The 19,433-nt window shown below is 37.9% G+C and overlaps 1 protein-coding gene across 3 annotated transcripts in view; it reads left to right on the top strand.

Annotated features, from left to right (window-relative positions):
* Nucleotides 1-19,433, top strand: part of BBS7 (Bardet-Biedl syndrome 7) — a 49,430-nt gene that overhangs the window by 15,001 nt on the left and 14,996 nt on the right. For 2 of the 3 annotated variants that reach the window (XM_058436716.1, XM_032146654.2), the window contains exons 6-13: nt 30-102; nt 771-887; nt 2,482-2,612; nt 6,730-6,814; nt 8,144-8,246; nt 10,264-10,456; nt 11,959-12,033; nt 18,175-18,240. In XM_058436716.1, coding sequence (XP_058292699.1) covers nt 30-102; nt 771-887; nt 2,482-2,612; nt 6,730-6,814; nt 8,144-8,246; nt 10,264-10,456; nt 11,959-12,033; nt 18,175-18,240 — 843 coding nt within the window. The remainder of the gene's footprint in view (nt 1-29; nt 103-770; nt 888-2,481; nt 2,613-6,729; nt 6,815-8,143; nt 8,247-10,263; nt 10,457-11,958; nt 12,034-18,174; nt 18,241-19,433) is intronic. The other variant, XM_058436717.1, reaches the window with a different exon arrangement.

Below are 19,433 nucleotides of genomic sequence, written 5' to 3'. Positions count from 1 at the left end.
GTTTCAGTTTTTAAATACTTCTCCTTCAGGGATCTGATGTGATGTATGAAATTGAAGTTCCTGGACCCCCTACTGTCTTAGCACTACACAATGGAAATGGCGGTAATCAGGATTTTATTTTTCACAAATCAACTATGTATTTTAATATTAAGTGAAAATGGGAAATTGTAGGAAGGACATAAACTAGAATTGAGACAGTTTTCTTTCTGGTAACTTGCCAGTAACTAACAGCACGAGTTATTGAACTTTTAATTCTCCATTTTTTTCTTTTTTGGGGGGCTGGGGGGCAGGGTCCCACTCTGTCTCCCAGGCTGGAGTGCGGTGGTACAATCTCAGCTCACCACAGCCTCTACCTCCCAGGCTCAAGGGATCCTCCCACCTCAGCCTCCCTAGTACTACAGGCGCACACCACCATGCCCGACTAGCTTTTTGGTATTTTTTATAGAGACAGGGTTTTACCATGTTGCCCAGGTTAGTCTGGAACTCCTGGTCTCAAGGGATCCTCTCACCTCAGCCTCCCAAAGTGCTGGGATTGCAGGCATGAGCCACAGCACCCAACCTAGTTTCTTCATCTTAAAATTACATAATGGGGAAACATCTTATCTCTTATAGCTATAAAATTGTGTGAATATATAACAATTCTCAAAAATTAAGTTTTATATCTTTTTGTAGTATTTTTTAAAATGAGATTTTTACATAACAATATTTTAATTTTAAAGAGGTTACTAATTGTAGGATAAATATAATATGTTGACTTTAATTATAACTAGGTGACTCTGGAGAAGACCTTTTGTTTGGGACATCAGACGGAAAACTTGCTCTTTTTCAGATTACTACATCCAAACCAGTACACAAGTGGGAAATTCAAAATGAGAAAAAGAGAGGAGGTATGCTTTTCATGTAGTCCAGATTCTGAGGTGTCAATGATTATTAAGTATCTTAAATTGTATAATTTATTCTATTTTATCTATTTATACTACATAGCAGACTTAGCAATTCACACCTTGATTTATCTACTATTTGTTTATTTGTCAGGTCTATTATACTATTGGCATAATTTTTTAAAAGTAAGAAATGCTTATAGTAATTTGGTATTGATACGTTTTTATAGGCTAATATCATTTTATGCTAAAATCCAATTGGATTTTAATTGTCTGAGGCAATTTGGTTGTCTGAGGTACAGAATTAATTGGAATCTGGAAGTCTGTTATGAGGCAAAGAAGAAGTGCAGTGGGTCAGAGAATATTCCTGTTTTCTAAGGAATTTATACCTTTCTAAGGAGAATTTATAACTGATTTGGTAGATAGTGAGATGCCTATGTATATGTTCAGGATGTTCATATATTCATTTATTCCTTCAACAAATACTTATTAGGAGAGACAGAGTAAAAACAAATAAATACATAAGACAGCTTTACCTAGTCACCTGAAGAAAATAAAACAGGGCTGTGTATTAGGGAGTGATGGTAGAAGGAGGAGGGTCACTTTTAGACCAGGTAGGCAAAGATAGCCTCTTAGAAGAGGTGAAATTTGAACTGAGATCTGATTGATAAGAAAAAGAGTTAGCAATATGAAGATTTGGGGAAAAAAATGTTTCAGGAAGAAGAAAAAGTAAGTGCGAAAGATTTGAGATGGAGGTAGATCTGATTCATTTGAGGAACAGTAGGACGGTCAGTCAGTTTGGCTAAATGCGTTAACATGGCAGGAGATGGAGTCAGAGAGGTAGAGTAGAGCCAAATTGTGTAAGCCTTGGAAAACAGTTTGAATTTTAATCTAGGTGCTGTAGGAAGTCATTAGAGAATTGTCGGTGGGAGTGTGACATTTACTTTACTAAACCTAAACAAAACAAAGGACACTGTTTGGAGAATGGATTGGAGGGGGCGAGGGGAAGCAGGTCAAAACTGGAAGCATGGAGACCAGTTAGAAGAGTTATTATAATTTATTCTAGTCTAGGCTAGCTTAGTCCAGGTTATCAGTAGCTGGAAACATAGACAATTTCAGTATATATTGTGGAGGTAGAGAAGATGGAATTTGCTAGTGGTTTTGATATGAGGGGTGGTGAGAAAAAGAAAGAAATCAGAGATGTAGCCCAGAATTTTTGTCTGAGCAGCTAGGTAGAATAATTTATGGAGATGGGGGAAGACAGAGGGAGGAGCAGTATTGAGGGGGTATGGTAAAGAGGGGAATAAAGAGTTTTGTTTGGGGTATGGAAAGTTTAAGATGCAGATGTCTGTGAGAAGATACCAAATTGAATATATAAGTCTGGAGCTTTGGCCGGAGCTGGAGGGAGATATAAATGTAGGGGCTGTTCTCACACAGATTATATTTAAAGACCTGGAAATAGATGAATGTGGATGGACAAGAGGAGCACTTGATTTTGCTCAGAGTTTTTTTGCTCACCATTCTGAGTCGGTATGTGTGTTTTTTTCATTCTTACTTGGCATATACTTGACCATAACTTATGACATATCTGTTTTTAAAGGTATTTTGTGTATTGACAGCTTTGACATTGTGGGTGATGGGGTTAAAGATTTACTTGTTGGGAGAGATGACGGAATGGTGGAAGTGTATAGTTTTGATAATGCAAATGAACCTGTTCTACGATTTGATCAGGTAAGTTCATTAAAAAAGACTATATGCTTATTATTTGTCAAATTATTATAGAGATGACAGATGGTTTGAATTTTATTAAGTGAAAATATATTAAAATCTTGTGTTTGGTTTAAAATATTGCTATTTTGATGTTATCAGAATCTTCTCTAGACTTCTCTTGTGTTTGAATAATAGACTCTTGCCTTTAAGCAGGATAATAAATTACTTTTTCATTATACTTTAAAATATTACTATAAGTCTCTAAAGTATTAAATATTTTGCCTTAGTTTATAACGTATAATGACACTTTATGGGAGTAATATTTATATGTTTCGTTAATATAAGTGAGTCTGTTGTTTTAAAATAATAAGATTTTAGGAATAAACTTCATATTGTTAGGACAGTATCAGAAATAACCTTAAGCAAAAAGAAAAAAGTAGCAGTTTCACTCCTACCCATTCAAGGGCTGCCTGTATAAGAAGAAATACTAGATAAAAGTAATTTTAGTTCACAAATTTTAAATGTAATTAAGCTCATTTATGCCAAGCTATAAAGTTACATAGAGAGGCATTCTGGCATCAATTGAATATTTAATTTTCATGACCTAGTGTTCACCAATCCAGGGCTTCCCTATCCTGCCTCATATAGGACACACTGAGGCTATTAAACTTAAAGAAAAAAAAGAGTTCACAACTCAGTGTCAACTCTTTTTTTTTTCTTTTTTTTTTTGTCTAATTTCTCTACTAGTGGTACCTCCCAATCCTAACTTTAACTGCAGTTCAGAAAATACAAGTGGTTTGAAGCACAGATAAAGTATATCATTTAGAAAATATAGGGATAAAAATGTTACACAGTTGAGGTTATTTTATAGATTGGTTTCAAATTTGTTCATCTTGTTTTGGTATAAAAAGTCATCCTGCTAATGATGCAGGTAACAGTTTAGGCTTAGAAATAATAATCCATTGTTGCTGATCTCCTGCTTTTTCTCATCAGCCCTTTGAGAACTTTCCTATTCAGACCCCAAGTCTCCTCTGTGACTTTTATTCCAAACCACAGAAATGTCATAGCATTTACCTGTTCTGCCAGATCTGACACTAAGAAATCCTATCTTCCTCCTATTTCTTCTGTCTAATGACAGAGGTCCTGCTTTCAGGTTATGCTTAGGTTGGGAATACTCTGCCTCATCTTGGATTCACATCGTCACTTTCTATGTTGCTTTTCTAATCAGGAGAAGACGTACTGTCTGACACAGTCTGGACTGGTAGATGGTTAATTAATCAAAAAAGATAGTTAAGGGGTGAATCATAAAAAGAGAAAATATGTATACTTTAAACATTGCATTTTAACTTAAACTTGTATATTCATTTGCCAATATTTTGAGGAAGGACCAAGGTCTTTTTTTTGTAAGTTTAATTCCATATTTTCTTACATAAAACTTATCCATACTCTATTGCCCAGGATCTCTGATTTTATGGTTATAGGATCTTTTCTTTTTTCTTTTCTTTTCTTCTCTCTTCTTTTCTTTTTTCTTTCTCTTTCTTTCTTTCCTTTTCTTTTCTTTCTCTTTCTTTTTCTTTCTTTCTTTCTCCCTTTCTCCCTTTCTCCCTTTCTTCCCTTTCTTTTCCTTTCCCCTCCCTCCCTCCCTTCCCTCCTTCCCTCCTTCTTTCCTTTTTTCCTTTCTTCTTTTTTTTCCTGCTCCTTGCAGAACAGGGCTACCCCATAGGCAGTGTGCAGAGTAGCCCTGAGTTTTTTATATAAGTACGTAAGATAAATGAATTTCATTAAAATGTTCTATTAGCAAAAAAGTGTATAGAAATGAACAGTTAAAAAAAGGAAATGAACAGTTTTTAAAAAAATTTTGTAATGTTTTCCAAGTATATTGCATTAAATATACTGTTTAAAGTTGTAATTAATAGTTCCCTGATAAACCACTCAGAAAGTGAGAATGTGCGTGTTTCTATTGGTTGAGTAAAACATTCTTCTGCAAGTCAGGTGATTTCCAGTGTTTTGTGTTCAGTAAATTAAAGGAAGATCTAATCAATTTGTCAGATCAATAAAAAACAATTTTTTGAAGACTTTTATTATACACATCAACTGGACACTTGTTAAAAATGCAGATATTTGACCCCACCTGTAAATCTAACTTTATGTGACTTATTATAATCAAACCTTTGTTACTTGAATTTCTCAGGTAATTAGCCTCAGGAACAACTATCATAGCCTAATTTGCAGGTTAGCTCAGAGGTTTGCCCCCATAGGGTAGGTGAAGAGAACTAGAATTTTGTTGATTGTCCGGTTTAATGCTAGTGTCCCTTCCTTCCACTCCCTCCTTTAAAACAAAGATTCTCAGCCTTGCCTGCTAAGAATTACCTACCAGAGTTTTCCAAACTGCTAGTCAAAACCAATTAGTGTGTTGCCAGTGCAGTTTTTAAAAAACAAAATAGAATAGATTAGAACATATCAGAGTATGACACAAATCTTTTAAGTTAGATACATTGCTGTATATGTTTATGTGTGAATGTATACCAGATTGTAATATAAAATTTATTGCTTGCTTTCCAAATAGCTTGAAAGCCACTTACCTAGAGTATTTGTTAAAAACACAGTTTCTGGCCTGGCACAGTGGCTCACACCTGTAATCCCAGCACTTTGGGAGGCCAAGGCGGGAGGTTTGCTTGAATCTCAGAGTTCAACACCAGCCTGGGCAACAGAGGGAGACCCCATCTCTGCAAAAAATTTAAAAAATTAGCTAGGCATGGTGGTGTACACCTGTAGTCCCAGCTACTTGGAAGGCCAAGATGGGAGGGTCACTTGAACCTGTGAGGTCGAGGCTGCAGTGAGCCATGGTCATGCACTGCATTCCAGCCTGGGCAACAGATCAATGTCCTGTCTAAAAAAAACAAAAACAAAAAACCAGCTCCCTACAATTATTTTAAAAGAAAGAAAGAAAAAAAATACAGTTTCCTAGTTGAGTTACCTGAGTGGTTGTCAGACAAGTTTGGAAAGTACTGCTTAAAAGATGGTTATTATAAACCCTGAGTCATCTGAAAAAACTTGGTTTCTCTCCACAATAGCAGATTTCCTGAAGATTCCATGTAGGTTACCATCTTCTTTCTTTATCTAAAAAACTATTTTGAGAATACACATTAGAGATGGTGTATGGAATTCGTATAATAGACTAAACTTAGGGGTATTTTGCTTTTTGCTTTATGTAATTTTTGTTTGTTTGTTTGTTTGTTTAGACAGAGTCTCACTCTGTTGCCAGACTGGAGTACAGTGGCACGACCTCAGCTCACTGCAACCTCCGCCTTCTGGGTCAAAGTGATTCTCCTGCCTCAGTCTCCCAAGTAGCTGAGACTACAGGCACGCGCCACCACGCCCGGCTAATTTTTTTGTATTTTTAGTAGAGATGGGGTTTCACCATGTTGGACAGGACGGTCTCAATCTCTTTACCTCGTGATCTGCCCACTTCGGCTTCCCAAAGTGCTGGGATTACAGGCGTGAGCCACCGCGCCCAGCCTTGCTTATGTAAGTTTTTAAAAAACCTTTCTTTATAAAAATAAACTGGCGGGGCGCTATGGTTCACGCCTACAATCCTAGCAGTTTGGGAGGCCAAGGTGGCAGATTGCTTGAGCCCACGATTTGAAGACCAGCCTGGGAAACATGGCAACGCCCCATCTCTACAAAAAATACAAAAATTAGCCCAGCGTTGTGGCGCGCACCTCTGGTCCCAGCTACTCTGGGGCCTAAGGCAGGAGGATCGTTTTGAGCCCAGGAGGTTAAGGCTGCAGTGAGCTGTGATTGCACCACTGCACTCCAGCCTGGGTGACGGAGGGAGACTTCGTCTCTAAATAAATAAATAAACTATTTTTACTCATTAGGTGAGTATATCGTTAGCTGAGTGGTACCCACAAATATACTAGGGTCGTTTTGAATCTTCTTTCCCAAATTTAAAAACACTGGAGTTTCCTGCCATTTTTTCAAGATATTTTGTCCTTCTAATCTGAGTGTCTGCACATAAGCATTCAGTAAATATATGTTGAAGATCTGGAGCCAGGGAAAACATTGTGTGGCTTATTTTAACATATCTTTGAATTTTTTAGTTACTAATAAAGTGCTTGGTCTTAAACGTTTTTAGATGTTGTCTGAAAGTGTCACATCTATCCAGGGTGGTTGTGTAGGAAAAGACAGCTATGATGAAATCGTGGTGTCCACATATTCAGGTAAAGTAAATGATAATAGGTAATTGAAGAAAGGGTCAACAACAAAAGAAATCTAAATTTAATAAACTGCTTTTGATGACTCTTTTTAAAAAAGTTATAGTAGTCCCCCCTTATTCATGGGGAATCCATTCCAAGACCCCCAGTGGAAGCCTCAAACCTCAAATAGTGCTGAACTCTATATATATTATATTTTTTCCTATACCTACATGCCTATGATAAAAGTTAACTTATAAATTAGGCATAGTAAAAGATTAACATTAACGAATAATAAAATAGAGCAATTATAACAATATGCTCACATCACTACTCTTGTGCTTTGGGGCCCTTATTAAATAAAGTAAGTTTACTTGAACATAAGCACTGTGATACTGCAACAGTTGATCTGATAACTGATTTGGCTTCTAAGCGAACAGTAGATAGGCTGGTAGCAGGTATCATATACAGCAGGTGATATGTTGGACAAAGGGATGATTCACATCCTGGGCAGAATGGAGCAGGATGGCATGAGATTTTATCACCCTATTCAGAATGTTATACAATTTAAAACTTAGGACTTATTTCTGAAATTTTCCACTAAATATGTTCAGCCTACCATTGACTATGGGTTACTAAAATGCAGAAAGTGGAATTGTGGATAAGGGGAGGCTGCTGTATTCGTCAATCACTCTTACTTACAGCATTAAAAACTTTATTGGTTAAAAAATCAGAAAGTGTAGGCTTCTTGATTTATAAAATAGTTGATATTTGAATAGTACTTTTTAAGAGTTTTTAGCATGTCACTCTTTAAATATTAAATTATATTCTTTGATTTAAAGAGAAGTACTTATTGAGATTTATTTTATGTTTTGGACTATGTACCTGTCTTATAAAAACTTTTTGAGACAGGGTCTCAAAAACTTGCCAAAACTTGCTTTTGAGTTGGTAATTTTTGCATTCTCATAGTAGTCATGTGAGAGTTTAAATTTCCATGAAAGTAATTTTTAAAAGGCAATTCTTATTTTTCAGCTATTTTTGAAATTGCTAGACTATGTTGAATTATTCCATACTTTAAATCTGTTAAGAAGTAAAAGATTCCCTTCATTATAGTATTATAGTATTTCAGGCAAAAAAAAAAATGATATCATGAAATGCTTAAGTAATTTCTCTATAGTCTGAATATTTTCCAGCTTGATTTTGTGTTTTGTTTTTGAATGAAGTCCTAGGGTTAAGTTAGGCTGATATTGGTGGACAAAGGGGCATGTACCTGGGAGTTTCTGCTATACAATGCATAATTTATCTTTTTAACACTAGCAGTACTAAGTGATGCACGATTGTAATTCATCTCTACAGGCTGGGTTACAGGTCTGACAACAGAGCCCATTCATAAGGAAAGTGGACCAGGAGAAGAACTAAAAATTAATCAGGAGATGCAGAATAAAATTTCTTCCTTACGGTAACTTTGAGTTTTTTATTTGCTTTTTAAAAAATCTCATGAAGTGTGTGGTTGTTACTTTTTATTACTTATAGATGCAGTATATTTTATTGGAAGGAATTATATAATTAATTAGTTTATCAGCTTTTAAAATGAAAGTTTACAGTTTTGAGAAAATTAGCATAAGTGCTGATTAATATTTTGGAGATAGAAATATACTTTTTTGTATGCCTTATTCTATATTGACTGTTTCTTAGGTCAAGAGTTGTATTTTTCTTTTTTTTTTTTTTTTTGCCTCATAGACACTTGTAGTGTTTTATTTTTTGTTTTTCACAGACATTAGAAATAAATCAACACGGATGGCTGTATTATTTCTTATTAACTCTAACGTTTGCTGTTCCTGTGGACCCTTCTGAATCTGTAATGTTGGCTTGTAAATTTTCTTAACTGGAACTGAGTAATTTTGACCCCCTTAGACACAGGAATTGCTTTTATGGTCTGCTCAATTTGACGTGTGCTGTGAAAAGGGGGACCTCAAACTCAAATAAAGATGCTTCATACAATGAAGAATTGGGAGTTGCTGAAACTTTTAATGACTGCTCTCCCCATTTCAACCCATGCTGACCTTTTGTGGAGTGAAGGATGATCTTTTTTTGGTGGTAGTTGAAGGCTACAGAAACTTTTAAGGCAGCAAATGCCACAAGGACTAGTAGCACAAGCCGTTCACCAAAGCCACCAGAGAGCAAGCTGTAATGTTCATGCAAACAAGTATACCAGATTCATTCAGGATATCCTACTTCATGCAACAAGGATACAAGTATAGTTAATGACCACTCTCTCACATCCTCAATACAGTACCTTTTATTTATAACCAAGTCTACCATTTCTTGATTCCACTGGAATGTAAGCTTTATGAGAAGCTCATATCTGATTTGTTCATTTAATACCCAAACACTGCTAGGTACATAGGAGTAAATATGTAATATTTAGCAGTAAACATTTCTTTGATGAATGAATCTTTTCCTTTGTTCATTACACAGATCCCTTCCAAGCTCCTCCCTAGACTTTTCCTCCTAAATTGTGGCTAGTTAAGCCTCATGTTGTTCTATCCCAATGACTGTTTACTCCATTTGCTTGTGGCCCTTCCCCTTAACTGGAGCTCTAAGCAATGCCTGTGTAGTTCAGTCTCAGCAGAATCCTCTCCAACACTTGGTAGTTAAGCCATACCACTGGCTCATGATCAGCCTTGTGGTCCCCAAAATGCTAATGCTCTGCAGCTTCCTTTTTATTTTTTATGTCTCCCCTAATGTCTTACTGAAAGTTACATGTTTACTGGCTTCACACATTTTGTCTCTTTTCGTTAAGACTAATATGTTCTGCAATATTAGTTTCTGTTCTCATTAGTATAAGAAGTTTCTCTTCTGATTAGTACTTTATGTAACCGTAACAAGATTCCTGTGTTAAGATTGATTATTTCGTAGCCTACCATGATATTTAAAACTCTCTATTAATATTGCTAATATGGGACTGAGTAGATACTTTAATTTTTGTGTTAAGGATAAATAATGCGGAATTGTTTAGTCAGTCATAGAAGCAAAAATTTTGCTCCCTTTGTTTTTATTTTATTAGCTCAACCAATAAAAACCCATTTTGTAAAAGCAAATGTCTCAATTTTTTTTTTTTTTTTGAGACGGAGTCTCGCTCTGTCGCCCAGGCTGGAGTGCAGTGGCGCTATCTCGGCTCACTGCAAGCTCCACCTCCCGGGTTCACGCCATTCTCCTGCCTCAGCCTCTCCGAGTAGCTGGGACTACAGGCGCCCGCCACCACGCCCGACTAATTTTTTGTATTTTTAGTAGAGACGGGGTTTCACCATGGTCTCCATCTCCTGACCTCGTGATCCGCCCGCCTCGGCCTCCCAAAGTGCTGGGATTACAAGCGTGAGCCACCGCGCCTGGCCCGTCTCAAATTTTTGTAAACATTCTAAGGACCTCAAATGTTTATACTTATGTTTGACAAATTTGTGTATGTTTTTCTCCAGGAATGAGTTGGAACATCTGCAGTATAAGGTATTGCAGGAAAGAGAGAATTATCAACAGTCTTCTCAATCAAGCAAAGCAAAATCAGCAGTACCTTCCTTTGGTATAAACGATAAATTTACACTAAATAAAGATGATGCCAGTTACAGCCTTATCTTAGAGGTACAGACTGCAATAGATAATGTCTTAATACAGGTAAGCAAAATGTCTAATTTCTTAGTTTTATGACTGGATCTATTTTGCAAACCAGTCATATGTACTAATTATTATTGAACATTTTTAGTTTTAGACAGTAATTTTATTTTATTTTTATTTTTATTTTTTTGAGACAAGAGTTTTACTCTGTCACCTAGACTGGAGTGCAGTGGTACAATCTCAGCTCACTGTAACCTCCGACTCCCAGGTTCAAGTGGTTCTCCTGCCTCAGCCTCCCGAGTAGCTGGGACTACAGGTATGTGCCACCATGCCTGGCTAATTTTGTATTTTTAGTAGAGACGGGGTTTCACCATGTTGGCCAGGCTGGTCTTGAACTCCTGACCTCAGGTGATCCACCCGCCTTGGCCTCACAGAGTGCTGGGATTGCAAGCGTGAACCACCCCACCCCCCCATAGGCAGTAAATTTAAATGTTTATGGCCTTTTATTCTTCCTTTAGATAATTAGTTTGCTCACAGATTATTTGAATTATATTTTTACTTTTATTTATGTACTTAATAAACAAACAAAAGATGGGCTTAAGTTTTAAGAAGAGATAGAAAAGACAGTAAGATTTTTCTTCTTTGGCTACCCCCTGAGAGAATCTTAACAGAGATGTGACTTAGAAAACTACCATATTTAATGCCCTTGCTAGAACTTTTTTTTTTTTAAGGCCCAAACATTAAAGTACAGCTTGCTCATTAACCCAACAGTTTCTGGTAGGTCAACAGGCAAAGTAGAGAATCCTAAAGAGTGAAATTTAGGGATAATAATGTATGACTCCATTCATCAATGTGTATATTTACTGACTTATTTAAATTAGAAGGTATTCAGGAAGTAGAAAAGAATAATACGATGAATAGAAAACAAACAAAAGGTAGTAAACCAATCACAAAGTGAGAACATAACAAATTGGAGGAAGAAAAGGTTTAAAAAGATGTAATGGAGAGATCAGATTATTAAAAAAAAAAACCTAAAGGCAGAAAACTCTCTTAAGTAATGCTAGCTCATGGGCTGTTGCATCGAACAACTCTAGGAATGCCAGTCACATAGAACACAGTGCAACAGCTTTGTCCTACAAACTGCCTCTCCAGAGGAGACCAAAAATTATCTTCTTTCTGTGTTACAGGTAAAATTAAAACTGATAAAAATGAACTGATACAATCAGAATGGCCATGTGATTATTTATAGCTCATGGTAACATTTTTAGCACTTTATAAAATTAAGTGGGATGACTGGACTTTTAAGGGGGTGGTGAGAGATGATATTCTGTGATTTTTATAATCCAAGTTAGAAAAAAGCAGGTGATTGTAAAATAACATTTATTCTTTATTATATTTATTTTCTAGAAGTATATGCTATCAAGTATAAGTTAAGAGAATTCATACTTTCAAATTTAAAGATGAATATAAACTAGAACTAAGGAGAACTCTTAGAGAAAACAATGTATGAACATTTTTAGGTTTTCCATCTCAACCTTCTTTTTTTTTAATATTGACTGTAGAGTGATGTTCCAATAGATTTACTTGATGTGGATAAAAATTCTGCTGTTGTTAGCTTTAGCAGCTGTGATTCTGAGGTGAGTAAAAAATATAAAAGAATTCTTCACATGCTTTCATTTCTATTATGCCATTTTGATTAAAGTCTATAAATCCTGCTAGGTTTTGATGTTTCTTTTTCAATCATTTCTTATGTAACCTTTCCTTCAATATCTGTGTCGGTTCTCTTTCCCTGTCCTCATTTGAGAAACCTGATGTTGTCCTAGATTCCTTCTTTTCTGTGATCTGTTACAGGTTGATATCCTTTATGTGAAATGCTTGAGACCAAGAAGTATTTTGGATTTTGGATTTTTTTCAGGTTTTGGAATATTTGTTTTGTATTTACTTGTTCAGCACCCCAAATTTGAAAATCTGAAATCTGAAATGCTCCAATGAACGTTTCCTTAAAGTATTATCTTGGCACTCGAAAAGTTTAGGGTTTTGGAGCATTTTAGGTACTCAGTTTCGGAATGTTCAGCCTATATATCCAATTAGTCACTAGTTTCTGTCAGTTCTACCTCCATGGCTTTCATACTTCTACTTGGCTTCATTCCTACCCCTGTTAACTTAGTCCAGGCCCTTATCATGTCTTGCTTGAACTACTTTATAAGTTTCTCTGCCTCTAGTCTTGCCTCTGACTTCTGGGATATGCTGTATGTACACTACCACCAGAGATGTCTTCCTTCCTAAAACACAAACATCACTGTATCTTTCTTTTCTCAAAACCTTTTAAATATTCCTGATTCCTGCTAGATATAAATATAGATTCCTTATTGTGGCATAGAAAACTTTCCATGATTCAGCTCTTGATTACATCTCTAACTTCTCTCTCACCGGCTGCTACCACCCCTCCCATGCACATTATTTCTGCCAAACTGAAGTTCTTAAAATTCCTGAAAATGCTATATAGTTTCACACATCCCTGCATTGGAATATGATCTGTTGCTTCCCCCGCTCTTCCTGCCCTGCCCCACTTTTTCTAGGCTTGTTGAATGCATACTAAACTTCATTCAACAGACTTTTATTGAGCACTTAACGTGCACAGTACCTGAGATGAGATCATGTCAGTGCTTTTGGACATGCTTACTGTATCACTTCTTTCTGCTTAGTACTAGCCGATAAGCAGTCTCAGAGCTAGGTGTGACTCCTGAAGAGAAGTCAAGGTATAGATAAGGTTTGGATTAATTGCACTGGAGAAGGCAAGCCAGAGCAGGAGGAGATGGTAACTGGAGTTGGTGGGTAGTTATATTAATATATATTTTATTTTATTTATATGCATTGTCACTGCTGCAGAATATATCTTATTTATTTGGTTTTTGTTATTTATTTACTTTTTTAAGACATGGTCTCGCTCTGTTGCCCAGGCTGGAGTGCAGTGGCGTGATCATGGCTTGCTGCAGCCTCGACCTCCTGGGCTCAAGCAGATCCTCCCACCTCAGCCTTCCAAGTAGCTGGGACTACAGTCACAAGCCACCATGCCTGGCTGATTTTTAAATTTTTTGTAGAAACCGGGTCTTCCTATGTTGCCCAGGCTGGTCTCAAACTCCTGGGCCTAAGTGATCCTCCCACCCCAGCCTCCCAAAGTGCTGGGATTATAGGCATGAGCCACCACATCTGGCCTTATATATATTTTTTTTAAAAAGGAGGAATAAAAGAGTAGATAAAGTAAAATGTTGATAGATATAAGAATAATTTTCTTTCTTTTTTTTTTTTGAGATGGAGTCTCACTCCATCACCCAGGCTGGAGTGCAGTGGCACAATCTCAGCTCACTGCAACCTCCACCTCCCGGGTTCAAGCAATTCTCCTGTCTCAAGACTCCCAAGTAGTTGGGACTACACGCACATGCCACCACACTCGGCTAATTTTTGTATTTTTAGTAGAGATGGGGTTTTGCCATGTTAGTCAGGCTGGTCTTGAACTCCTGACCTCAGGTGATCCACCCACCTTGGCCTCCCAAAGTGCTGGGATTACAGGTGTGAGCCACCATGCCCAGCCTATTTTTCAATATAACTTCATAGTAAAAATTTTATTTTTAATAAGAGATTTTATAACAGTTGTATTATGTTATCAATATGTGGTTTGTCATCCCTGTTTGAGAACAAAACACAAAAGATATGGCCTACATTTTTATGACTATTTAGAAAATCAATAAACTTAAACTTAAAATCTTTGATTCTTAAGTTACTATGAAAGATTAATCTGTTTTAATTACATCACTGAAGGATTCTTTGAAATGACTATTTCATACTAATTTAAAATATATTTTCTAGGACAATGGCTTTAAAAAAACCTATGGAGATTTCAAGTATACACAAAAGTAGAAAGACTAGTATAATAACTTGCATGTACCCATCACTACTTTTCAACATATGGTTAGTCTTTTTTTTTTTTTTTTAAGAGATGAGGGTCTTACTGTGTCACCCAGGCTGGAGTGCAGTGGCGTGATCATAGCTTATTGCAGCCTGAAACTTCTGGGCTCAAGCTTATCTTCTTGTCTCAGTCTCCTGAGTACGTAGGACCATAGACATATGCCATGATGCCCGGCTAATTTTTTTTATTTCTTATTTTTTGTAGAAATGGGGCCTCACTTTGTTGCCCAGGCTGGTCTTGAACTCCTAGCTTCAAGCTGTCCTTCCACCTCCCAGCCTCCCAAAGTGCTGGGATTACAGGTGTGAGCCACCATGCCCAGCCCAGTCTTATTTTTTCATGCTCTTCACCCTCTCCTTCCCCACTCCCAAACCTCATCCCTAACATGTTACCTGTATCATTTATCGATAAACACTGTGGTATATAACATTTGTTTTTAATCATACAAGAACATATTTACGGCTTGGCACCGTGGCTCATACATGTAATCCCAGCACTTTGGGAGCCCAAGGCAGGTGGATCACTTGAGGCCAGGAGTTCAAGACCAGCCTGGCCAACATGGTAAAACACCCTCTTTACTAAAAATACATAACAAGTAGCTGGGTGTGGTGGCATGCACCTGTAGTACCAGCTATTTGGGAGGCTGAGGTACGAGAGTCAATTGAACCCAGGAGGCAGAGGTTACATTGAGCTGAGATCACACCACTGCACTCTAGCCTGGGCAACACAGCAAGACTCTGTCTCAAAAAAAAAAAAGAATATATTTACTTTTAAATTGATCAGTCCTCTCTGTTGAGTTTAAATGATTTGAAATTGAAATGTTTGAGTTTTATATTTTATATTACCATCCTTTTTATTTCTTTGATTATTTAATAAAAATAGAGAAATAGCAGTCTCGAAAATTACATATAAATTGTCTTACATTGCTGTGTCTCTTTTTGTAATCCATGAACCTAGCTACATTTCTCTATTTCTAGTAGTTTAATATTCAATTTCAAGAAGTTATAATATTTGAAGGAACTCCTCTAGGTTAGTTCAACAAACATGTATTAAGTGCTTACAGTATGCCAGTCACTGTGCCATTTGCTGGGAATACAGAGAAGAGATATTTCTCTTTCCTGTGTAAGTATTTGTGAAAAATCTAAGAGATTCAATATCAAACTCTGACGTATGTGCCTTTACAGTATAAACATTTTGTATTAGTCCATTTTCACACTGCTGATAAAGACATATCCAAGATGGGACAATTTACAGAAGAAAGAGGTTTATTGGACTCATAGTTCCACCTGGCTGGAGAGGCCTCACAATCATGGCGGAAGGTGAAAGGCACATCTCACATGGTGGCAGACAAGAGAAAATGAAAGCCAAGAGAATGGGGTTTCCCCTTATAAAACCATCAGACCTCATGAGACATATTCACTACCATGAAAAACAGTATGGCAGAAACCACCGTCATGATTCAGTTATCTCCCACTATGTGCCTCCCGCAACACATGGGAATTATAGAAATACAATTCAAGATGAGATTTGGGTGGGGACACAGCCAAACCATATCATTCCACCCCTACACCTCCCAAATTTCATGCCTTCACATTTCAGAACCAATCATGCCTTCCCAAAAGTCCCCCAAGTCTTAACTCATTTTTGCATTAACTCAGAATTCCACAGTCCAAAGTCTCATGTGGGACAAGGTAAGTCCCTTTTGCCTATAAGCCTGTAAAATCAAAAGCAAATTAGTTACTTCCTAGATACAGTGCAGGTCCAGGCATTGGGTAAATACAGCCATTCCAAATGGGAGAAATTGGCCAAAACAAAGGGGCTACAGGCCCCATGCAAGTCTGAAATCCAGCAAGGCAGTCAAATCTTAAAGCTCCAAAATGATCTCCTTTTGACCTCATGTCTCACATCTGGGACACATTGATGCAAGAGGTGGGCTCCCATGGCCATGGGCAGCTCCGCCCCTGTAGCTTTGCAGGGTATACCCCCCAACTCCTGGGTTCTTTCATAGTCTGGCATTGAGTGTGGCTTTTCCAGGCTCACAGTGCAAGCTGTCAGTGGATCTACCATTCTGGGGTCTGGAAGACAGTGGCCTCTTCTCATAGCTCCATTAGGCAGTGCCCCAGTAGGGACTCTGTGTTGGGGCTCCAACCCCACATTTTCCTCCCACATTGCCCTAGCAGAGGTCCTCCATGAGAGCCCCGCACCTGCAGCAAACTTCTGCTTGAACATTCAAGCATTTCCATACATCAACTGAAATCTACGTGGAGGTTCCCAAACCCCAATTCTTTACTTCTGTGTACTGACAGGCTCAACACCACATGGAAGCTGCCAGGGCTTGAGGCTTCTAAAGCCACAGGCCAAGCTCTGCATTGGCCCCTTTCAGCCATGGCTGGAGTGACTGGGACACAGGGCACCAAGTCGCTAGGCTGCACACAGCATGGAGACCCTGGGCCTGGCCCACAAAACCACTTTTTCCTCCTAGGCCTCCAGGCCTGTGGTGGGAGGGGCTGCCATGAAGACCTCTGACATGCTCTGCAGATATTTTCCCCATTGTCTTGATGATTAATGTTCGGTTCGTCATTACTTACACAAATTTCTACAGCCAACTTGAATTTCCCAGAAAATGGAATTTTCTTTTCTATTGCATTGTTAAGCTGCAAATTTTCTGAACTTTCATGATCTCCTTCCCTTATAAAACTGAATGCTTTCAACAGCACCCAAGTCACATCTTGAATGCTTTGCTGCTTAGAAGTTTCTTCTGCCAGATACCCTAAATTATCTCCCTTCAAAGTTCCACACATCTCTAGGGCAGGGGCATAATGCTGCCAGCCTCTTTGCTAAAACATAATGAGTCATTTTTGCTCTATTTCCCAAAAAGTTCCTCATCTCCATCTGAGATCACCTCAGCCTGAATTTCATTGTCCACATCAGTATCAGCATTTTGGACACAGCCATTCAAGTCTCTAGGAAGTTTCACACTTTCCCACATTTTCCTGTCTTTTTCTGAACACTCCAAACTGTTACAGCCCCTGCCTGTTACCCAGTTCCAATGTCACTTCCACATTTTTGGGTATCTCTATAGCAGCACCACACTCTACCAGTACCAACTTACTGTGTTAGTCAATTTTTACACTGCTGATAAAGACATACTAGAAACTGGACAAAAGAAAGAGGTTTATTGGACTCACAGTTCCACCTAGCTGGGGAGGCCCCACAATCATGGTGGAAGGTGAAAGGCACATCTCACATGGTGGCAGACAAGAGAAGACAGCATGAGAGCCAAGAGAAAGGGGTTTCCCCTTATAAAACCATCAGATCTTATTCACTACCATGAGAGCAGTGTGGGAGAAACTGGCCCCATGATTCAATTATCTCCCACCGAGTCCCTCCCACAACACATGGGAATTATGGGAGTACAATTCAAGATGAGATTTGGATGGGGACACAGCCAACCCATATCACATTTGGTGTTTTCATTGTCAGATTTTTAGAAGAATTCTTAATGTTTAAAAATGTTATTGTAAAAACTCAAGATGGAAAGAGCATGAGCTTTAGATAGGAATTTGAATTCCAGTTTCATCACTTAATGGCTTTTATTTAACTCCTCATAACCTCAGTTTCTTCATCTGTTAAAATTTAATTAGTAAAACTTAGTGCATAGAGTTTTTGTAAGTGTAAGTTAGAACATGTTTGAAAAGCACTTAGCACCAATGACAGGTGCTTAAGTAAATGGTAACCATTATTATTATTGATGCCTTTTTTTGTTGCTAAAAACATGGATTCATTCTTTTCCTCCACTTTGTATTCTTCCCAGTCAAATGACAACTTCCTTCTTGCTACTTATCGGTGCCAGGCAAATACTACAAGGCTGGAACTCAAGGTAAAAATATTAGAAATTACCTTTACTTGAATGTTTGAGTTTCCTTTTTCCTGCTGGTATGTCTTACAACATATGATATTATTTGTTTGCATTTAATTTCTCCCTGAAATGAATTGTTTGGAGTAATGAATTTTGAATGACCAGTTAGGATGTAATTTAGCCCAGACCACAATCTCTGCTATTACTTCTTAATCACCTTCTCTAAACTTATTGATTTTATTTTTTAAATAAAAACTGGGTTTTGCCACGTTGCCCAGGTTGGTCTCAAACTCCTGAGCTGAAGCAATCCACATGCCTCAGCCTCCCAAAGTGCTGGGATTACAGGGGTGAGCCACCATGCCCGGCCTAAAATTGTTGGTCTTAAAGTTTCCTCTAACTGAAAATTTTTTTTCAAATTTTCTATTATAGAAAGTTTTAAACATTTATAAAAGTAATTAATCCCCATGTGTTAATCACACAGCTTCAGCAATGATCAACTCATGGCCACCTTGTTTATGCTATTCACTTACTACCCTAAAATATTTTAAAGCAAATACAAGATATTCATAATTTCATTTAGTGTGTCTGAGATAGGTACTCTCTTTTTTTTTTTTTTTTGAGACGGAGTCTCGCTCTGTCGCACAGGCTGGAGTGCAGTGGCGCAATCTCGGCTCACTGCAAGCTCCGCCTCCCGGGTTCACGCCATTCTCCTGCCTCAGCCTCTCTGAGTAGCTGGGACTACAGGCGCCCGCCACCACGCCCGGCTAATTTTTTTGTATTTTTAGTAGAGACGGGGTTTCACCGTGGTCTTGATCTCCTGACCTCGTGATCCGCCTGCCTCGGCCTCCCAAAGTGCTGGGATTACAAGCGTGAGCCACCGCGCCCGGCCTGGTACTCTCTTTTTTTAAAACATAACTACAACACTATTATCACACCTAAGAAAAATCAACAATAATTTTTTAATATTATAAAATATTTAGTGTTCAGATTTTACTGATTTTTGTTTTACAGCTTGTTTAAACAAAGTCATCTTTTTTTTTTTTTTTGAGATGGAGTCTCGCTCTTGTGCTCTTGTCGCCCAGGCTGGAGTGCAGTGGCATGATCTGGGTTCACCGCATCCTCCACTTCCCAGGTTCAAGTGATTCTCCTGCCTCAGCCTCCTGAGTAGCTGAGATTACAGGTGCCCGCCACCACACCTGCCTAATTTTTGTACT

Source organism: Hylobates moloch, unplaced genomic scaffold (assembly GCF_009828535.3).
Source record: "Hylobates moloch isolate HMO894 unplaced genomic scaffold, HMol_V3 SCAFFOLD_3, whole genome shotgun sequence".
NCBI lineage: Eukaryota > Metazoa > Chordata > Mammalia > Primates > Hylobatidae > Hylobates > Hylobates moloch.
Note: the sequence above shows the minus strand (reverse complement) of the source record. Positions and strands in the feature narration are given on the sequence as shown.